This window comes from Achroia grisella, unplaced genomic scaffold (assembly GCF_030625045.1).
Source record: "Achroia grisella isolate CSIRO2021 unplaced genomic scaffold, CSIRO_AGI_Agris_v1 utg146, whole genome shotgun sequence".
NCBI lineage: Eukaryota > Metazoa > Arthropoda > Insecta > Lepidoptera > Pyralidae > Achroia > Achroia grisella.
In genome coordinates this window covers 1,288,630-1,311,167 of record NW_026712636.1, presented here as the reverse complement: position 1 = coordinate 1,311,167, position 22,538 = coordinate 1,288,630, and the positions used below count along the sequence as shown (strand labels likewise).

Genomic DNA, 22,538 nt, shown 5'->3' with positions numbered 1-22,538 from the left:
ACCAGTACCCAATACTAACAACCCCCTACTCTGTCTTTTATTCTATTAAAATTTAAGACTATATGTTAATTTAGAAAACAATGCTATAATAATAGCATCCTGGCAAAACTGCTTCTAGTAGCTAGTATAATGTGTATATGAAAAAAAACTATACCTATTTTCAGTTATAATGTTGAAATCAAATCAATATTGCAAATATCTGTAGTATTGTTATTATTGGCTAATTTTAATAATATTGAACGTACAGTCACGATTATAGTGTTTTATTGTATTTAATAGCCATAAATACTGATACTTGAACATAACTACGTCATTTAAATACCATTCAATAAGTAATTGTTTGTTTATTTAATTATTTATTAGCCAGGAATATAAGATTCTATTAGATAGATAATAAGATTTTATTATTGCATTAGCTGATTCTGTGTTCTTTTTTATTGTTATACCGAGTAGACTAAAATAAACATCAAAGTGAAGCTTACTCCAATACAATAGTGATAACCGCACCTAAATTGCTTAAGCAGTACCTGATATTAGTAAAAATGCACAGATAAAAAATGTAACAGAAAATCAATGTATTGGTTTCTATTATATTGATAAAGCCCCTAATTATAATCTTTCTGATATATCTTCGATTAGAAACCGATCTGCGACATTTTTATTATATGAAATATTTTACACGTTTATATGTAAAATATATAAAAATAAATATGTTGTCATTATTTTGTCTTTGAGGTGCCATATTTAGGTTTAACATTGGTTTGAAAATTTCATGATATATGACATTCACGTCTTGTGTTCATGTAATATTTATTATATTTATTTATTAAATAAATAAATATATTTAGGACCATAAATATTTAGGATGAAATATAACATAGACTATATTTTGAGCGGATTGTATATGAAGTCCCATTATGAGATGAATTTATCACTGCGTTTGCTTATACGGGGTCGACGAAAACTTTTATTCCTCATCAGATATTCTCTCTAAGTCAACTTAAAAATGAATCTGTATTTCTGTAATCCTGTACAAGCTCATTTGAAAAGAATAAGAGCTTCTGTCTATTACTTCCCCGAGTAACGAGGATTGATACTTCAATTTACAGACTATAACAGTTACTCTAGTTCTTGAGAGCGGAAGAGCGTTATTACTTATTAATAATTTCATTACTAGCAAAACGAGTATGCTATCGTTCCTCAAGTTGATTCCCTGGAAACAATAATGCTTAATTCCAGGCTACTTAACATGACCTGAGTTTAATCTCATTCTATCATTATTTACAGGTGTCCAGATAATTCTTTATTTAACTTAATTTAGAACATTTATAATTAACTCATAAGGGAGAAGAGATTATTAGTTTAGTAATGAGGACAAATAACAATGGTCTAACACTAATGGATACCACTGTATTATTTCTAAAAATGTCTAGTCAACTTCCACATAACTTCGCTGAATTATGCCCAACGATTTTCAGAACAGACCCTTCTGAAAATCATTATAGTTATAATTCCGTGTGAATTTTCAACAAAACTGTCCTTGAACTCACTATATCAATATATTATCATCTTCCATTTATGTCCTGATACTAATTGTTTAAATTAACAATAAACATAAATAATTAACGTAAACAGGTTATAAGTATAAATAGTTTAACAATAGGTAAGTACGGTTTATGCGTTAGGAATGAACGATAATAGCATAAAATTATCGTACTCACGTCAAATGGTTATCGCTTAATCGAATTTATGTACTGTACTATATACGAGATTTACATAAATATGTATTTGCTCATATTATGGAATTATGCATTTAATAATAATAATAATAATCTCAGGATAATTCACACAGCGCCATCTAGACCTTGTGGTTAGGCTGTGCTAAAGCTTGTGTTATGGGTACTATACATATACATAGATTTTTTTTGTAAATACATACATATTATACATAGAAAACACAACACACAAATGTTTGTGCCGTGCGAGAAATCGAACCCGCGACTATCGGTCGTAAAGCGGTGTGCATGACCGCTAGACCACCGAGGTCTTCATATTTAGATATGCTCTATGTCATAGAGCATTTGCTCTTAAACAATATTAGTACAAGGACAATCGTGCTGATTTTGCATCTAATTACATTATTAAAATAATAGCACAACCGAACTAATTTTAGGAAATTAACGTATTTTGGACTCTATTTCTGCATTTAGCCTCTCTGGTTTGGATTGTTGTGCGGGTAAAATATCTTTATGCATATTTTTAAATGAGGAGTGTTTTAAACATAATAATAAAAAAAGACAGACCGATTTGTTTGTCTGTGGAACTGTACCTCCAAGTGCAAGGGCCGAATTCAATGCAGTTTTTTGTTTGTAAGCTAATGTGATTCAGTTGGTTCTTAGCTATAATGTATTAGACTTTTCTTCTCGTCTATATGTTTCTTGTGTCTACTTATAAGTATATTTTTTTAAATTATAAAGAAAACCAAACTCTTTGTAAGTTAAATAACAAATTTACTTTCGCATAAATTAATATCAAAATTATGAATATACTATGGAACTATTGGGTAATTGTTATCGATTACTCATAAACAAACCGCTGAATATAGTTGAACTATATTATCTAATTACCTACACTTATAAATTAGTCCGTAGCTATTCTAAGAATAAATGTATACTCATATATGGTCATACTACTCATAAAATATGGAAATTATTACAATTATCCACGTGCCTGTGTATAGTACATCTGGATCAAATAAGATATCTTTATGGTACACTAGTTGTCAGGCGCAATTTCATCTGAATCACACTTACTTGACATATATATTTTTCCAATTTACATAATATCTATTTAAATTATAGCCTATGTGTTAATTTGATGTATAAGCTATATTACTGTAAAATCCGTTCAGTAGTTTTTGAGTGAAAGAGTAAGTAAGTAGTCGAGTTTATAATATTACAATAGTAACGTGCATAAAAAAAACAGATAATAAAGGAATGAAATATCTCTGGAAAGAAAGTAAAGATTACCTAAAATAAGGGTTACCTAAAAAGGACCTACAAAAAAACACTCTGTTTTGTAATGATAATGCTAAAATAATAAGTTAGCGATTGCTCTAATAAAAGCTTACGCAATAAAAACAAACTGGTTTTACCCAAATATTGTTTAAGTAAGGTTAGTAATTCGTATATCACAGAAAAAGGATTAAAAAGTTTTATAGGTAAAATACTTTTTTTTTGCAAAAACAAACTTAGCCTAGCAAACCCACTTTCATGATACAATCTATTTTCATAACTATTTCATTTGCCGTGATAATAATAATCTCAGGACCATTCACACAGCGCCATATAGACCCAAGTTAAGCTGGCTAAAGCTTGTGTTATGAATACTAGATAACTGACACATAGATTTTTTACATAAATACATTCATATTATAAATAGAAAACACCCAGACTGATACAAAAATCATACTCATGAATACAAATGTCTGTGCCGTGCGAGAAATCGAACCAGCGACCATCGGAAGTAAGGCGGTGTGTTAACCCGCTAAACCGAGGCCGCCATAGTAAGTCTTCATGATAAGATAACAAACAGACAGACAGACAAAATTTTGAATTTATAATATGAATATGGATATAAAAGACACAGATGTTAAATCAAATCAACCAGTTCGTTTATAGTTTAAGCCGAGACGACTTGCAAAGAAACGTTATCTGCTCTACCAATTTCAGATCAAGTTGAACATTGTTTCAGGTTTTTCTAGTTTATCATTACATAGTATAAAACAAAGTCGCTGTCGCTGACTGTCCGTCCCTATGTATGCTTAAATCTTTAAAACTACTTAACGGATTTTGAAGCGGATTTTTTAATAGATAGAGTGATTCAGGAGGAAGGTTAATGTATATAATACATGTACAACCGAGCGAAGCCGGTGCAAGTAGCTAGTTATTATTATAAATCGCTCAATTACGGATTGTTATACCGTACGGTTACAGCCTTTATAGTTATAATTGGGCATTTGTTCTAAGTTAACTATTCATTAATCACAGGCTCGACAATTATTATATCTAGAGTAACTATAACTATTGACATTCAATAGAGCAAGGATTCAGGAAATAAAATACTAAAACATTGTCTCAAATATCCATGTAAGGGTCGGTATTTATTGCTAGGAAGTATTTATCATCGATAGAGTTATTTACCAGTTCGATATCTTATAACGTATTATTTTACCGAGGTACACTTTGTGTAAAGTCGACTGCGTTGGTATCATGTCGGCGGGGTGGGTCGAGTTATTGAGAGGGCTTCCTAAATTTGGTTCAGCAGAGAGCCTTCAGTCATACTTGTGAATGAAAAATTTATGTAAATTAATTAGCAATCGAATTCTTTGTTGGTATTAAGTTTAACAACAACATAAGTAAACATGCACAAAAAGTTTACATTTATGTCTAATTTTATTTATTTATTATTCTGCACACAAAAATGTATACATGGCGGACTTAATGCCTGATGGCATTCTCTACCAGTCAACCGTCGAGTTGATCAGAGATAATAAGGCGGTGCAATTTTACCGTTTATAATATGTATAAATGTTCTACTAGTTATTTAAAATATGGTATAGATGTATAAATTCGGTAAATAATAAAAATTTTGTACCTAACGAGTCAATTAAGTCAAAGAAAGATACCATTGTTTCATTAATTGATTTCTAAAATCTGTAACATTTCAAATCCCAGATAAGATAATATTACACATCTCAAAGTAAGCGCTTCTACTTATTCTAAAGGTTTTCATCAAGATTTTCTTACTCATTTTATCTTGCGACAGCGAAACGAGGTGATTAAAGGGAATGTTCTAAATGAGATGTCACTTACATCTTTGTTGGAGTTAAGATCGTTGATCTCAGACCTTTGACCTCTGACTTTGAAAGGTAATTATCTCAAATTGACAGTTTCATATTCTTTACTTAAATATTCAACTGCATTATCGAAGCTTTATCTGACCTCGCCTGGTTTCAGGAACATACCTATTACCTAATAATTCACTACCTCACTTATAACCTAGTATACTGCATTTCTAGATTTTTATTCATAAGAATATCTGTTTGTAATGGGTTTTTTCAAAATTATAAAAAGGTTAAAAGTTACAGTGTTACAAAACTAGTAGATTGTCCTGGTATGGGCATGTCATGGAATAATTAAAAAAACGTCTTTCTCTTATCTATCTGCGGAAGAATTAAGACCATGTTTTGTATTATTATTATTTAATGTAAATCCATGAATATAAGTAGAGCGTGAGTGTGAAAATTATAAACATCAATAGGGATAGGTGGACTAATAATCCCATTGCTAGCAATGTACCATGTCAAGTTGACCTGCATGCGGTTCCCCTGAAAAACATCTTTAAAAATCCTAGATATTATCATTTGCTTCTTCCTTATCCTATTTATTTGAGGTCAGCGTAATATGTTTTTCTCTTCCATTCATCCCTGTTCGTAGTCATCTGGTTATTTATTTCCTGGATAATTTAATAAGTTAACTAACCTGACCTTTCACCATTCCATTATTATTATCAAAAAAAAATAAAAAAAGGGGATATGTAGTAGGATAGGGCTCAGTATATGAAAAGGATAGTACATCCTTTTCAATTGTAAATAAAGGGACAAAGGCAAGGTAATGACGTACGCTCTACTTATATAGTAGAGAGTTTTTTTTAATCCAACCAGTTAACGTATAGTATGAGTATAATACCGATACGCGCATAATTCCCACTACTCAGTGAGAGGACCTCGCTCACGTTCAATATCAAGGTTTTGAGTTCGATGATCGCCTTTCGCTATAATGACCTTGCTATAATTGACTGCCTATCTAATTAGTATTGGTGGTACTGAAACATATTTTATATGAGTGTTTAATTTTTTTTTTCGAAGGATTTTTTTTATATGGTATTCAGATTTGTACTTGAATTCCACAACCGGTTAACAAACGGGAGTTTTCTTCATTGTTTCATAACTAGTTGTTAGATAAGAACTTTGTTGCCTTTTTAAACGATTTACTTTCGTAGTCGGCTGTAGTTAGTTTGATTTTGATTGATTAGTATTTTAATTTATTTAAATGAGACAACTAGACCTATATAAAAATTTGTTAACACAATTTACATATAATAAAATATGTAAATAATTATATGCGGTATTTTAAATTTTTTTGGTACCTAAATTCATTTAAAAAACAGTATAGTTTTTTTAACCTTGGAAAATTCACATAGTGCCATCTACTCACCAGCTAAGTAGAGTTAGTGTTATGGGTAGCAGATGACTTATACATAATCTGTTATCCCCTCATTTCTATTAGATTTTGGAAGAAAAGTAGCTAGTAACCGTCTTCGGGTCATCCAATCAAAGATTTAGACAAACTAATTGACACAATTATAATATCAGCTAGGATAGAGCCTAATGAGTTTTTGTTTTATCTGTGGTAGATAGGTTGAGAAGTGCAAAATCGTGGCACGGAAACACTATTGCATTTGCAAACGGAACTATAAATCCTACATCCTTATACCAAGGACTTTATCAGGACCTTATGACAAGTAACTTGTTAGTTAGGTACCTTGATATTATAGATTCCGTTACCGGATTGAATGTGCATTGTTTGGGATTTTATGAAACATAACTTGTACATTAGTCATGTATATAACGGGTTAAAATGTCCTTAATTACAATGGTTTGTCGTCATTAGTATAAAAACAATCAATTAATTACAAATTATCTAGTTGTTAGCACATCAACTTTTTCTGCAAAATCTTGGATTTCTTATTAAACCCATTTCACAGTATTTTTCGGTTATAAAATATGGTCTATGTCTGTCATGACTCAATCTATCTTTAAGTCGATTTTTTTCTATATCTCTTGAATTAACTCTTTTTCAAGATAAGAGATTATCTTGAAAAAAGGTAGGTAATTAAAAAATAGAGATTACACAGAATTATAAATCCTAGATATCCTTACCAACGACAAATGAAAAGGACCACTGGTCCACTGGTAAGGATCTCTAGGATTTATAATTCTGTGTAATCTCTATTTTTTAATTCCTCTGTATGTCTGTATAGTCTGTTAAATAAAAGTGGTTGTGAAGAAAGTGGAATTTACAGAAATATAGATATATAGATATACCATACTTTAGACAATTTAATCTGACGCCCAAAAATAATTCTATAATATTTAAAGTCGAATTTGTTAATTTTAGTATGTGAGTTTGTTTATTTATTGGCTTGTTATCATATTTCAGCGCTTTATCGGAACAATCATTCGCAATTAAATTTGGTATATAGGCAATATTTGTGATTGAAATATACTGCATTTTACAGCCATCGATCACTTTACAGTCACATGACAGACATCACCCACAGAATCTAATCAGCTGTGACCACTTTTATCATTGTTTATTTTTATAACTGGTCTAACTATATTTTTAACAATAATAATTTATCTCTACGATTGTTATCTCAGATAGGATAGTTAGAGGCATTGTCAATTGTAGGCTTCATTATGAACTTGTGTTAAGTCCATAATGAAGATGATGCATGAGATGCTAATATTGCGCTGTAATATTGCATCCAACGTACCAGGGAGCGGTCCGACCGCCGGTACTTAATTAATATAAATTAATTTGATGACGGTGCTTCTATCTCGTAGAATCAGTCCGAAATATAATTATAATGAAGAAGTTTATTAACTAATAGCTTTTATTCGTGGCTTCGTGAAAGTCAGCGGGATATACTCGACAAAAGATCAATTGTATACAAAGTTTAATAAATTTATTTTAAGATTTTTTTTTAAAGTATTATATAAAACAATGTGTTAACCCAGTATTATATTCGTTTTGCATATGTCACATATTCCTATAACATATATCAATATAGCTACTCCACTTGCTATGTAACACCTGTTAACATAACACTAATTGATGGCCTCAAACAATCATTCAAGTTTGTTTTTGTACGTGTTCTGTAATATTAATCATACATAAATTGACAACCGGTGAATTGCTCTAATGATCGATATCTCCATTGTCTTCGCTTAATTGCTGCTTTAAATATTTTTTTTATTATTACTAAGGCAAAGGACTTGACAGCCCTATTAATATTACTCATGAACACTTAGTACACTAAAAATGTAGACATGTTCTGTCATGGAGGGCACAAGGTTCAAATAAGCAGCTTTTTTACGAACTACACTAATGCTGATGGCCACAGCTGGCCTTTACAGTTTCATCAGACGATAGGGGGCGAATGCAGATGGCACTCCAAACCTGCAAAAGGGCTTATGGACAGATGAACTCCCGTCAGACGGATATAGCTTTAGTCTGAGGGCACCGCTAGGGGTTCAAATCTCGACAAGGTCCGTAGTAATTTCAATCCCCGTTTGAATACGACGGTGGACGGGTCATCGATCGGTGGGGGTAAGCAGCCTGCTTGGTAAGATGTGCTTAGGTTAGGCTAGAGGGATGAGCCAATTATAGGATACGGAAGCATCACATTTCCTTAGTCCTTCAGAATTGTATTGTATAATAATGGACCGTCAGCTGGTTCGGTGTTCCAATTACATAAAAATGTATCTTTTTTACAAGGTATATGATTGTTTAAATATCCATGTAATTTCAACTATAGCAAGCAATTTGTTGCGTTGATAGAACACATAGAGGTAGATATAAAGATTAATAATTTGTTTTAAAAAATAACAAACTAATCTAAAAACATCGTGAGAATAAATAATTGGAGCTGATTGCAAAATAATCATCAAAATTGTATCAGTATTGGACAATTTATTATTAGTTTAATATAATTTCAATTTAATATAATTAATTTGATTAGGATCGTTCCACGAAAATAAGGCTGGCATGTTAACATGGACGTTCGATGATGTTTCCCGCCAAAAGCCAATAATATTATAATAGAAAACAATATTTTTGTCAGATGAACAACAATATTGTCATGTGACTGTAATGTGATCGATGGCTGTAAAATGCAGTATATTTCAATCACAAATATTGCCTATATACCAAATTTAATTGCGAATGATTGTTCCGATAAAGCGCTGAAATATGATAACAAGCCAATAAATAAACAAACTCACATACTAAAATTAACAAATTCGACTTTAAATATTATAGAATTATTTTTGGGCGTCAGATTAAATTGTCTAAAGTATGGTATATCTATATATCTATATTTCTGTAAATTCCACTTTCTTCACAACCACTTTTATTTAACAGACATACAGAGGAATTAAAAAATAGAGATTACACAGAATTATAAATCCTAGAGATCCTTACCAGTGGACCAGTGGTCCTTTTCATTTGTCGTTGGTAAGGATATCTAGGATTTATAATTCTGTGTAATCTCTATTTTTTAATTACCTACCTTTTTTCAAGATAATCTCTTATCTTGAAAAAGAGTTAATTCAAGAGATATAGAAAAAAATCGACTTAAAGATAGATTGAGTCATGACAGACATAGACCATATTTTATAACCGAAAAATACTGTGAAATGGGTTTAATAAGAAATCCAAGATTTTGCAGAAAAAGTTGATTTGCTAACAACTAGATAATTTGTAATTAATTGATTGTTTTTATATTAATGACGACAAACCATTGTAATTAATTTAATTTTTGTCAGATGAACAACAATATTGTTTTCTATTATAATATTATAACTTGCAATTATGAGTACCAAACTTTCAATAGCGGTTTCTTCATATTTCATAATTTATTACGTAAGATTATAATTAAGAATTAGCTAAGGATTTATTTGGAGTTACAGATTTTTTTTTCCACAGACATATACGTTCGTGCCCTTTTTTAATTTACTTTAATATTATTATATTTCTTTAATTTTCACTTTTGTACAGCTCCGAGTGCCTCTTGCCGAGATGTTACAATTTGCCTAACAGTGGCACCAAGGCAGACATGAGTGGAGTTACACTTTAAGATCACAATTTGATTTAGCCTTATTTTAGTATTATTTTTTTATCTGTTCAATAGTTTCTAATTTTAGTTTAAAGAGATCCTAATAAATCGTCCGTAGCCACAATGGCTTTAATAAAAATAATTTCGTCGTGATATCGATAAAGATTAGAAAATAAAAAAAAACAGTAGATTTGATACACAAAACTAAATTATGGTTTTTCATAAGACTAGGATATATTTTAATTTTAATAATTATAAAAAACATACCGTGTACTTATCAATCCTTGCATTTTCATGTTCGAAATGTTGCTCCTTCAAATTCACCACATTCCTGGCACTAGTGACAGCCATGTTAAATAAAAGTTCGAATTAAAAAAAATAAGATCTGTCACTTTTCGCGCGCAAAATTCGTATAGTTTGCAAATGGCTCTCCTGCGTTCCTCGATGGGATCGCAGCGAGATTCCAAGTTCGAATGGTTGCGAAATAGCGCGCTTCATTTTATATAAAAGCTGTGTGCACAGAGTTACTAACGCGCCCCCGCGCTGTTATCCCTTTCATTTAGCCTGAGCGTGCTCTAGTTTCAATTACTTGGTAGATATTTTGATATACAGCTTGAAATATTAAATTTCATAGACATTAATTCTCTAGTTATATACCTATTAAATAAGTCACCTGACTTATTTAATATGACATTAGGGAATCGATATAATCTATTTTAACATAGACCTTGGCTTAATTTTATACGTTACATTTCTATGAACAGTTTCCCAAAAAAATCTATACGCACACGATTCACCATCAAATATACTTATATTGAGACATACCTTCTTCAAGTGAATAAACATTGATATTAGGTATATCCAATATTTTAGTTCTCTATGGCGTAGTAGATTAATAAAAACACTACAGTGTCATTGTCATGTATATAATCTAAATCACTATAAATCCGTACAATAAAGTTTTAAAGAGCAATAAGGCAGTATACTAATCCTTCTTACGCAGAAAAAGGTTGTTATAAACTAGATTAAGAACCTTCATAAATGAAATGTCGCATTTTTTTATTATCTGCCATTTTTCAAAACAATTCCAATACTGTACCGAAAATAAGGCAGTACGATCTATCTACTTTTGCCAGTCGCAAATAGAAAAAAAAATACATTTCCAATATTATTTTTAAATTTGGAATTTGTAAGCAGGCTCGTTACATAGATCAAAAAGTCTGTGTACAGTCTGTGTAAGTATTTTGTTAGAATACACAATGTTTATTGATACTTATTGATGCTAAAATTTTATTTATTGTTCGTTCTCATAACGGCAATGTATTTATTTACTAAGTGCATGTACTGCATATATAATTAATATTCTAGATAGTCTTATATTCTAAGCTTCTTACAACATTAAAGTAGTCAATAAAATAATTTGCATTATTCGTAACTCATCAGATTTTTATTTCTTTCTTTTAATAAAAAGGTGCTATGTTTTATGCATCGATATGTTAATCCTTTTAATCGTCTGAGTAGATAGGTATGTCTAATTCTACTCGTTTAAGAAAAATATTAAGGTTTGTATCATATGTCTTAAGATTAGATAGTTGAAAATACTGAAACAATTGAGATATCAAAAATACTTATATTTAACAAAAGTTTTGGAGTAACTAAAAAAAATTATAGATAAAAATGAAAAAGTTAGTACTATCAATGCAGATTTCAGCGATACTCTATCTTTTATTATTATCTTTGTTTGTTTTGTTATTAAGTCCATAAAATTATTGTTATGATTACGGGCTATAAAAAGGATTCCACCTATATACGTCATTGCTTAAATGCAAAAGCCATGTTGTACATAAAAACATAATAAAGTACTTATGTACTTGTGTACTTGTAAAGTGAATTATAGTAACAATGGATACGGTCGATGTATCTGAAATTGGTCCATAACGGTTATGGATGTAGGATGCCTAAAAATATGCCTAAAAAGTGCTAAATATATTGCATTCAGGACATCAGAGTAGAACAATGCGAATTTAAATTCCGTGCCATTACTTGTGCTATAAAACAAATAAACCTTATGTACTTCATATTTGAATTATAGTAACTATGGTTACGATCCATGTATCTGAAATTGGTCGATGACCGTTATGGACTATGTGAGATGCCTGCGCTAACGTAACGATGAGCATAAAGTCAGGTCTGTTAATCCATACATCGGGGAGAATTCGCTAAGAACGCACCATGGTGGTTTCCAAGTGGATGATGGACCTAATAGTGTATTTTGCTAGCAATGTGATCACTACTGATAATCCCCTTCCCGCCTCATATGTGCTTAGGTTCTTCCGATTTGAACCATGATAATGTGGTCAATAACGTTTCTGGATTCATACTAACTCATCACTGATACCTCTTTATCTGTCTATCTTCTTATATTTTCTTTATCTATCTATCTGAGAAAGAGGAGATATGTATTATGTCAGTGTCCTGTAGGTATTAAATATATCATGGTATGATCTCCATAGGTATGAATAACATATATTTATATTCATCCCTATATAGTTAGCGCATGCAGATGCACCACAATTTTATTACTATTCATAAATAACGCTTATGATTGTTGGTGTATTTCAATAGTTAGTAACAGTATAATGGTCAAATATAAAAAATATATTCTATAAACAATCCGTAAATATTATAACAAAAAAATCTAAATATCAGTCCTGTGACGACTGCATTATTTGCTAATATATTATTGACGCATAATATGTATGTCAGGTTAATAAAACTAGAGACCAGATTAACAGTACCTTGTTCATCAAGTTTTAGGCAACAGAATGTTATCTTAAAAAACATTAGCTAGACATTAATTATAACGGCAATTATATAATATAATTATTATTAATTGTGTTTAACTATTTTACTGCACTTGAACCCGATTCTTAGTCACTGTGTATGAGTAATTATGAATGACCATTGTTATGTGCTTGTAAGATTTATATTGTATAATTTATATTTATTTATATATATATATATAAAAAAAATCTAAAAAGCGTCTAAATCCTAGCTAAGCAGAGCTTGTGTTATGGGTACTAGACAACTGACATAAACACTTAGATTTTTTTTGTGAATATATACATATATACATCGAAAACACCCAGATCGACATCAACAACCATACTCATGAATACAAATGTTGCAACATGCGAGTAATCGAACCCATGACCATCTAAAGTAAAGCGGTGTGCTAAACCGCTAGACCACCGAGGCCGTCAATCGAGAGCATTGCATCGCAGCATTTCGTTATCACCTATTAAAAATAGAGTACAATGATAAATATTCCACGATAAAGTTCCCTAGAGCATATTGCAATGTCAAATAGCGTTTCCGCATATTCATCACGACTATTCACGATCATGACTGGACGAGACAATTAAACGACGTGCTTTTCCAGATAATTTATGAATTAATTTTAGTACAACATTTACAAAAAGATTTATAATAAAAAAAAAGGACTAACAATGTTTACAGTGCAGAAAGAGTATTTATTGGTTGACATATTTTTTGAAAGATGCTATTTTATTTTGAACATTATCCGTATCTTAAAATATATTTATTTTAAACTACATCATTTTTACTATGATTTTAATGTATGATTTAATAGCAAATGGTCCACACTGGAATCCATCGCTGTTAATTTCAGCATTTTTTTGTGAATTCGTGGAATTAACTATAATAATTATTTCAGGACAATTCACACAACTCAATCTAACCCAAGTTAAGCTAGCTACAGCTTGTGTTATGGGTTCTACAACTGATACATAGGTGTATCTTTTTTCGTAAATACATACATATTATACATTGAAAATACCCAGATCAATGAAAACAATCATACTCACGAATACAAATGTTTGTGCAGTGCGAGGATTCGAACCCGCGACTATCGGAAGTAAGGTGGTATGCTAAACCTGGACCACCGAGGCCGAGGCGAAACGACCTGTTCACATCATAATGCTTATCTTCCACTGGTGTCAATTCCATTATCATCTATTAAAAAGAATCCTGTGTGAAATAACAGATTAAAATTTTAATATTAAATTAAATAAATTAATCCGTGATTTCACAATCTTCCATAATAAAACATAACATGTTTCGAGCAAAGGTATAATTTAATATGTAAATTTATGCATACTCATCAAGACTTAGAGCTTCAAGCTGAACTATAATAAAGTTACAACTTATTTAATATTTCGACTGTTAAACACTGACTAGGTAGTCTGTTACTGCTTGCAACATGCTGAATTACGCTACACGACTCTCAAGTCGAGTTCATTTCAAACTCATTCACTGCACAAAAGGGGAGAACACCCCCGTTTCTCCCCATGGTAGCAGAAATTAAAATAGTATTGAGTTACGAAATCTGCTAAAGTAGAGTAGGTAAGTGATATTAATGTACAATCCACGCATTTTCTGCAGAACAAGTTGAACTGCGTAACGTTGTCTGCATCACAAATGCCATTTATAAAATTATGTTTCGTCCATTTACGTAATATCTTTTTTAAATATAACCGATATCTTATGTTATATTACTGTAAATGTTTATCAAATTTTTGTTTCTAGTGTTTGCGTGAAATAGTAACAAAAATCCATTCAAACATCCATACTCACAAACTTTCACATTAATAGTACTAGGTGACCCATGTAACTAGGTCTGCAACACACTTACTTGAGATTTATTATTATATACCGTCCTATTTAAATAATACCTCTTTAAATAAAAAATATAATTTGCACATTTTAACCCACTCAACACTTCCTATGCCACGCTCTATTGGGTTGACTGGAAGAGATCTCTTTTAGAGATAAGTCCTCCTTTGTTAACATTAGCTGTAATTAATTTACTTATAAATGTATTTAAGTGCAATAAAGAATATTTAAATTATCGCCTATGTATTCTGATGTATAAGCTATATTACTGTAAAGTTTCATCATTCAGTAGTTATAACGTGAAAGTTTTATTATTCATAATTTGTATTAAACCAGAACTAATTGATACTCCGGTTACACTCGGGTACTGTAAGTTCATATGATTCTTTCTTATTATCTTGTATTGATTATTTAGAGACAAAATGACGTAATGACAAACAAAGGTTTATTCTCGACACAACCTATCATGACGACAATTCTTATAAAATTATGAGTGATAATATAATCAAATAATAAGTCCGCTTCTAATTAAGTCAGTTTCGGGTGTACATGTATTATATATATAAACCTTCCTCTTGAATCATTCTATCTATTAAAACAACTGCTTCGAAATCCGTTGCGTAGTCAAAGATTTAAGTATACATAGGGACGGACATTTATTTTAAACTATGTAATGATTATAGACAAATTAACGACATAATATGTTGTTGATTCCTTTACAATATTTTTTATTCTAAAGTTACTTTTAATCTTTGTACATCGACGTTACTTGGACTCATTTTCATACAGTTCTTGTGTATATACTACATACAATAGGTGTGCTCCACCGAGCGCAATGAAAACATGGCAAGTTCCCTTTCATCTCAGTTTGTATGACTTTCAGTTCTTTTTAGTACCTATTAAAAACTTTCATATACTTAAAATGGTATTGAAATGTATGACGAGACAATGATACCTCACATGATACCCCTGTTACCACAGATGTGATAGTCAGATGCACTATTACCATATGTCGTTTTTTTTTGGACTATTTTAACCCCTTCATCCAATTCAAACCTTTTGCAGTTTCACCTGATGACAGCGGGCGAATGGAGATGACACTCCAACGGCTGAAGGCCAACTCCTGCCTGACGGATACGACTTTAGTCTAAGGGCACCGTTAGGAGTTCGAACCTCAGCTCAGCACGTCGTAATTTTGATTCCCGTTTGAATTGGACGGGGGATCGATCAGAGGGGGGTCGTGTTGTATCATGTCCTATGTCGTTGGGTTAACGTTATCATTTGAATTTATTTGGTTTGTATAAACAGCCTTAATAATACCTGGAAGTCTGCTTTTGTGGTCTCATTCAATTATTTAAAATGTTATGGTTAAATTGGGCTATTTTTTATTGACTTTGCGGCAACGTTACAAACCAGACAGTTATTTTCCTTTGCATTACTTAAATAAAAAAAATATGAATCTAAGAAGTGGATATTTCTCTAACGTCAAAGTTACCTTAGGCTTTTTTTCTTAATACGCCGTACCTATTCTAATTTTACATAATAATATTATAGTTACCTACTAATGTTCAATAAGAACGTCATTATTAATTACTGTAATTTTAGTCTTTTTATACAGCATTTTGTTTTGATTCGTGGTTTACCCCGAAATTCTCGTGGTTATTTGCTAGTAAATTCAAAATGATGTATATACGTGACTGACTTTATTGGAGCACCATTCCATCATTATCTATTATAAAACATATTGATAAATAAAATATATTAATATAATAAAAACCAATGTTATATATGAAATACCTATCTTTGTGCCGCCAAGCAGCTTGCTTTGTAAGGCAGGTGGTGGCATAACATCTTTTTCTTTCGGTATGATGAGGGGTATTTTTGTATTGAGAGATTTGGATTATTGTCAGGTACTTTAGACCTATAGCACTGTAATCTATATACATATATCTATTGTGCTCGCCCGCCAGGGACAAGAATTGAAGGGTATTTAAAGGAGCGATGGTTTGTATCTCCTCAGGATAGAGTATACTTTCCAAATGAGATATATCGTTTATGTATGAGTGGGCTACAACTGCATAAGATGGTTGTGGCATTTCTTCTTCAGCTGTGCAAAATCTGCAGATGTTTATTGAGCTCAGGCCAGTGATGGGCGATGATAAAGGGTAACACGGGCATCATATTGTACCTGATCTCCTTGGTGCTATTAATGTGTGTATATTTGAGTTGTCGTGGGCAGCTGGTTTGCTATTCCAGTTACATAAAAAAATCTATGAATAAAAAAATAAAATGTTTCGATTATTTAAAAAAGGAAGTTGTAAAAAACGGGCGTAATAGCATATATGTACGTACAAGTGACAGCTGACTGCGTCCTTGACATTACGCACGTTTACGACGCACTCTTTGAATTATATGTCCTAATTTTTTTATAAGTACATAGGTATGTACATAGTTGTACAGTCAACATCAGTATAGTTATCCTATATCTACGTCCTACATTGTGAAAAGTAGTAAAAACCATCAAAAGTATTTTACGGGATTCAAATGTAAGTACACTATTAGAACATCTGTTAATAGTGATGTAGTAAACACTACGTTTGAAAAATAATTATAGCCTGTTTTACATATTTTTGAAATGAACCTACATACTTCACAATGTTAACATTCAAATTTAATAATTTTTAAATATTAGCCAATTGTATGTGTACGTTGTTATTTTAATATGATAACTAGGTATATATTAATTTGGTAAAATTGTATCACTGATTTTTGGTAACATATAAATATATAATTTATGTAGTCGACTGTACTACTAGGAAATACATTATATCTTATATTATAAGACCTGTTTATGATTATTGTTGCATAGTAATTTTTGAGTACATATACATATAATAAAAAAAAGTGTATAATATATATATATATAACAAGCATTATGAAAAAGGCATGTTTCACTGAATATATAGAACGTAATCTAAATGCCGCTATTGACGAACCGTTGCATTGCCAGCCCTCGTGCATTGCATCCAGAAGGACTACGATGTATGCCTTCGTATTCTGCAATTTCATAGGCTTATCTCATCCATCAACAACTGCTCTGCGCAAAATAGAAGTAATGCTGACCTGTACAGTCCACTTCGGAAAATAGTATGACCGAATAAAATTCTGTATCGAACGAAACAAAAGAAGATTGCAGTATAAAATTTTAGTCTCATTGGCTCCTTGGGCTCCCTAAAATATGGTCGAGTGCAGTAATGGCTGGCTCATACGTCATACTCTTGAACAGGTGGGTGTAGGGACTGGTCTTCTCTAATCACTACAACTGATGTAATCACACATTTTGATTAAAAAATGTAAATTTACAACGATTATTTAAAAGAGCAACACACAAGTTTCTTGCTCTTTCTTCTTGTAATGAGACAGCTTTCCGAATGAGCGGTTAAAAAAAATGTGATGACTATTCAAAAGGGCTTGAATTATTTGAACAAAGGATTTCCTATTCTATATATATTATTATTATTCCATACTCCTCCGCAACGGCTTGAGCGATTTTTATGAAATTTTATATGCATATTAAGTAGCTCTGAGAATCGGCTACTATCTATTTTTCATACCACAAAGTGTTGTCCACTCCAACATTTAATTTTTATTTTTTTGACATTTTTTTATTTTCTTATAATGTGGTATAAGAAAATAAAAAAATGTCATTTAAAAATACCAATCCGTATTTTTAATTGGCGATTGTAATTTATTTGGTAAAACAATGTTCTCGGGGTCATGTACTCAAGTAATATGTCAAAAATATCAAAATCATTCGAGCGCAATTATAGGTACTCTCTGATTCCCTCAAAACTGTTTATCATTCCCCCGATTAAGTCGTGCAAGGTAAATTCTACTCTATAACTTACTTCCTATTACCTAGATTATAGGCGTGTCATTGACACAATGACTTTGTTTATCCGGTTTATCTTAGTGTCGTCTCGTGTCGGATATGACATTGATCTGTCGGTTATCAGCTGTATCCACTTTCATAGTAAGCGAAAAAGGATAATTAAATTCGGAAGTTGGTAATACAAATCTATCTCTATTGTTGTGCGTTTAGGTTCATTTTGTTAATTCGTTTGAGGTCGCTCGATGTATAGAAAAAATAATTTAACTGTGTAGGTAGTGCGGTGAATTTTGCACGATTGAATGTAGCGAGCAATTAGAGATAAGTATTTGATAAACAAAGCTTGAAATATTATTTTCGGCGGATATTTTGACAACGCAAAATTCTTAATCAAGATTAAAAAAATATGGTAGATATGAATTACTTGTGGTAGCCTAGTTACCTTGAATGTAAGAGGTCAGATTTGAATTTTGTCTCGCTTTGATTTTTGAATATTTTATTACACCGCGTGGAGGTCGGTCTTATTTCTTTTCCCTATCGCTAACAATGTACCATTATTTCATTTCCCCATTACTAAGAATGTACCTCTGGTCCCGATCTCCGGACGGATTATTAGTAACGGGGAATAGGCACTCGTTATTTACCAATTTAGCTACAAATTTACCATGTTAGGTCTACCACCACGCAATTCCAGCTGGAGACCATAAAAACCATTAAAAAATCCCCATCCCCGCTTCCCCTTCCGACAACCGCACCATGTTACATCGTGCAGACATTAATGATTGATGGCAATTGTGATAGATAATGCTTTAGCCATTTTCATATTAAATTTTCGCAAAGTACTGAATGTAGGTATTCAGTGTTTTGCGTTTTTCATAAACTAATCACGGCTTCGAATAATGTCAACATTAATTTATATAATATATATATGAGATATCAGTATTATTCATACTTTTTATTACAGTTAAACTATCTGTTAGGCCCTCAGATTGATAACTATTAGGTACTATTTTTAAATAAATTACTGACTTCTAGACATTATTACATGACTGAATTATAAAATAATAAATTTAATAAAATATTACTAAGTTAACCTTAAAATACCTAGTTCTTTTCTACTGTAATGAATTAAAAAAATGTAAAAACTCTACAATAATTTTGTAATTATTGCAGAGTTTTTGCTATCCGTACAAAGTGTAGATAAATCAGGGTAGGTACCTGGTTTAGTTACCTAATAAAAAAAATAAGATGTCAGTAATACCACTCATGCATTTCCATTCCAGAGGACGTCTTATAATTTCACTGCCTCATTTCACCCTTCAACCAAACGTCTTACAAAGCAAGCTGCTTATACTTATATCCGACAACAGCTACCTAAGTTTAGGGGCCACTTAACGTCAGTTTAACCCCTAAAATGACGTTAAGTAGCGCCAAAACTTAGGATGGATAGGATAGGATCCCTAGAATGAAATTCCTTTTCACCTACATTTTGGAGTTTAGGAGCTCGATATTTTACTTCCTAACTGTACCTAATACCTAACAGTTATTTTGTGATCAAAATCAAATCTTGTATGTTAATAGTGATTTTCCAAAAAGAAGAGTTTAGTGTATGAAATAGATGAGACTGACCCATGTAGACGAATTTTTACAAAGTCAATCTCTGCGTAAAGTTACTTTAAAACTTCACAGATTATTAATATTTCGTTTAGTCCATTATAAAATATTACTTACTTGTTAAATTTGGGTGTTGTTAGCACACGGGTGCACGTATCTCTTCCAGGTCATGTGATCCTTTCAGAACGCACCGAGTGTAAATGAAAGGATGGGGTGCCGGCGTGTAGGTGTCGGTTTGAAGCACATTATTATATTGTGACCCGCTATCGATGTAACAGGCAGGATGCCGCCACAAGTGAATGATTACGATAATTTCGACAAGTGTATCAGTTCTTATATTTGGGCCATTTACCTACTGAGATATCATATGAACTGATTACCCTATCTTACGTCGCCCGGATTGAATAATAAAAACTAATTAATATTATAAACTAAATGGTACCCGCGACTTGGTCTGCTTTCTTGAGGACAAAGATAACCTATGTCCGTTGGGGCGAAAGGGGATTGTGAGTAAGGTAGACTGATGATGTTATTGCTAGCAATGTATCATGTCCGGTTCACCTCCACGCGGTTCCCCCTGGAAACCATTGTAAAAACAATAATAAATATATTCTTGGTGAATTTGTCACGATGGGCTAACTGATCTGTCCTCATGCTCGTCTTATTATTCTCCACTGGTGCCCCGCTAGCGTAAACCGTTAGCGCAGGCGGCAAAAGGCAAAAGAAACCAATGTAGGTAGGTACTTTCGTAACATAATTAATCGAAACGTAATTGGTAATAAACAGACAGACACACTGTATCAAATAACCAATAACAACCCCGATCTTAATTTTTTTCGAGGCGGGGCAAAAACTAAAAAATGCCGCCCTCCTAACACAAGCCCGTCCTCTCCATCCGGTTAACATTTTTGCAATATACATATTAACATACAATTTGTCGAATTAGTATTATTATTGTTAATTATTGTAGCTTTTAACAGTTATATTTTCACATTTAAATGCATTGAACACAAACAGTTAACTTGACCTCCAGCTGTCAGTGGTCAAATTGTCAAAGGTGCGTCAAAAATGATGAATACATAATTCATCCGCCGAATTTGCCGCCCGGGGCATATGCTCCGTGTTGCAATTAATATAACTATATACAATACAACCAGACCTATACAAACACAACACTCATGAATACAAATACTTGCATTGTGCACACACTTGTATTCATACTTATGAATACAAATGTATGTGTCAATGATTTTATTAAATTAAAACATCTAAATAGATATATTTTTATAAGCACTGTTCAGCGACAAAATATGTATAAGTTTCATAATATAATGAAGTCAAATGGAAATTAAAAAAATACATGGATTTTTTAGATATTTCTATGTAAGTACAGTTCATTGTTATTAAAATGAATAGTGAATCATATAAATTAAGCTAATTAGTCCTGACTCTTGCCCTTGTAATTATTCAAATAACAATTCATGATATCATTGCACAAAAAATCATATCGAACACTTATAGGTTGATAAACAGATCATTTTTTTGAAGTTTTGTTTTATAGCGTCTCATATAAATATAGCGATTGTGTTATCGGTATACGTTCTCTAGTATAAAAAAGGTAAAACATATCCTTTTGGGTTTGTAATGAATTTAGGATATAATATTTAGGGGGCCTATTGTAAAGAGCATTTTTAATAGCACGCTTTCTAAATATTGGCACCGTCATATAATTCAACTAACGTATTTTATTTGATGGTATCCGTAGTATAGCGGTTTAGCATACCGTCTTCTGATGGTCGCGGGTTCGATTCTTCGTACGGTACGAAAATTTGTATTCACGTCTGGGTGTTTTCTATGTATTTATATTAGTTGTCTAGTACCAATAACACAACCTCTGTTTGACTTGGTACTACATGTTGTGTCAATAATCCTGAAAAACTTTTTTCTTGTTTAGATTTCCATTTGAGTTATGACCGCAGTAATAGAATTTATTGTGTGACGGAATAGATTGAGTTCTGTCTGATTGATCTAGCTGTTTAGCACACAGCTTTACTTTCGATGGCCGCGGGTTCAATTCCTCGTATTGTGCAAATTAAATCAGTATCAGCTCTGCTTAGAACTATATGGCACTGTGTGAATTGACTTGGTCAATATAATTTCTATAAAAAGAAGCGCTGACCTCGGCTTAGTTTGGTAGTTTGTAAAGATGTTTATTTATTCAAAATGATTAAATAGCCCATGATTGTCATATTTGATTACCAAATTAAATTGAATTTACACAGCATTTGTTTCTTTATACTGGATGCGACTACTGTAATTAAAGGTACACTGATAGTTGGGGGAATATAAAAAATATTATTTAATTGTATTGCGCACT

General features: G+C 31.8%; 1 protein-coding gene across 1 annotated transcript in view; it reads right to left on the bottom strand.

Annotated features, from left to right (window-relative positions):
- LOC131855533 (uncharacterized) overlaps positions 1 to 10,319 on the bottom strand; it is a 35,639-nt gene extending 25,320 nt beyond the window's left edge. The window contains exon 1 of the mRNA XM_059206808.1: positions 10,231 to 10,319. Within this exon, the coding sequence (XP_059062791.1) occupies positions 10,231 to 10,314 (84 nt within the window). The 5' untranslated portion in view covers positions 10,315 to 10,319. The remainder of the gene's footprint in view (positions 1 to 10,230) is intronic.
- Positions 10,320 to 22,538: the final 12,219 nt, after the last annotated feature.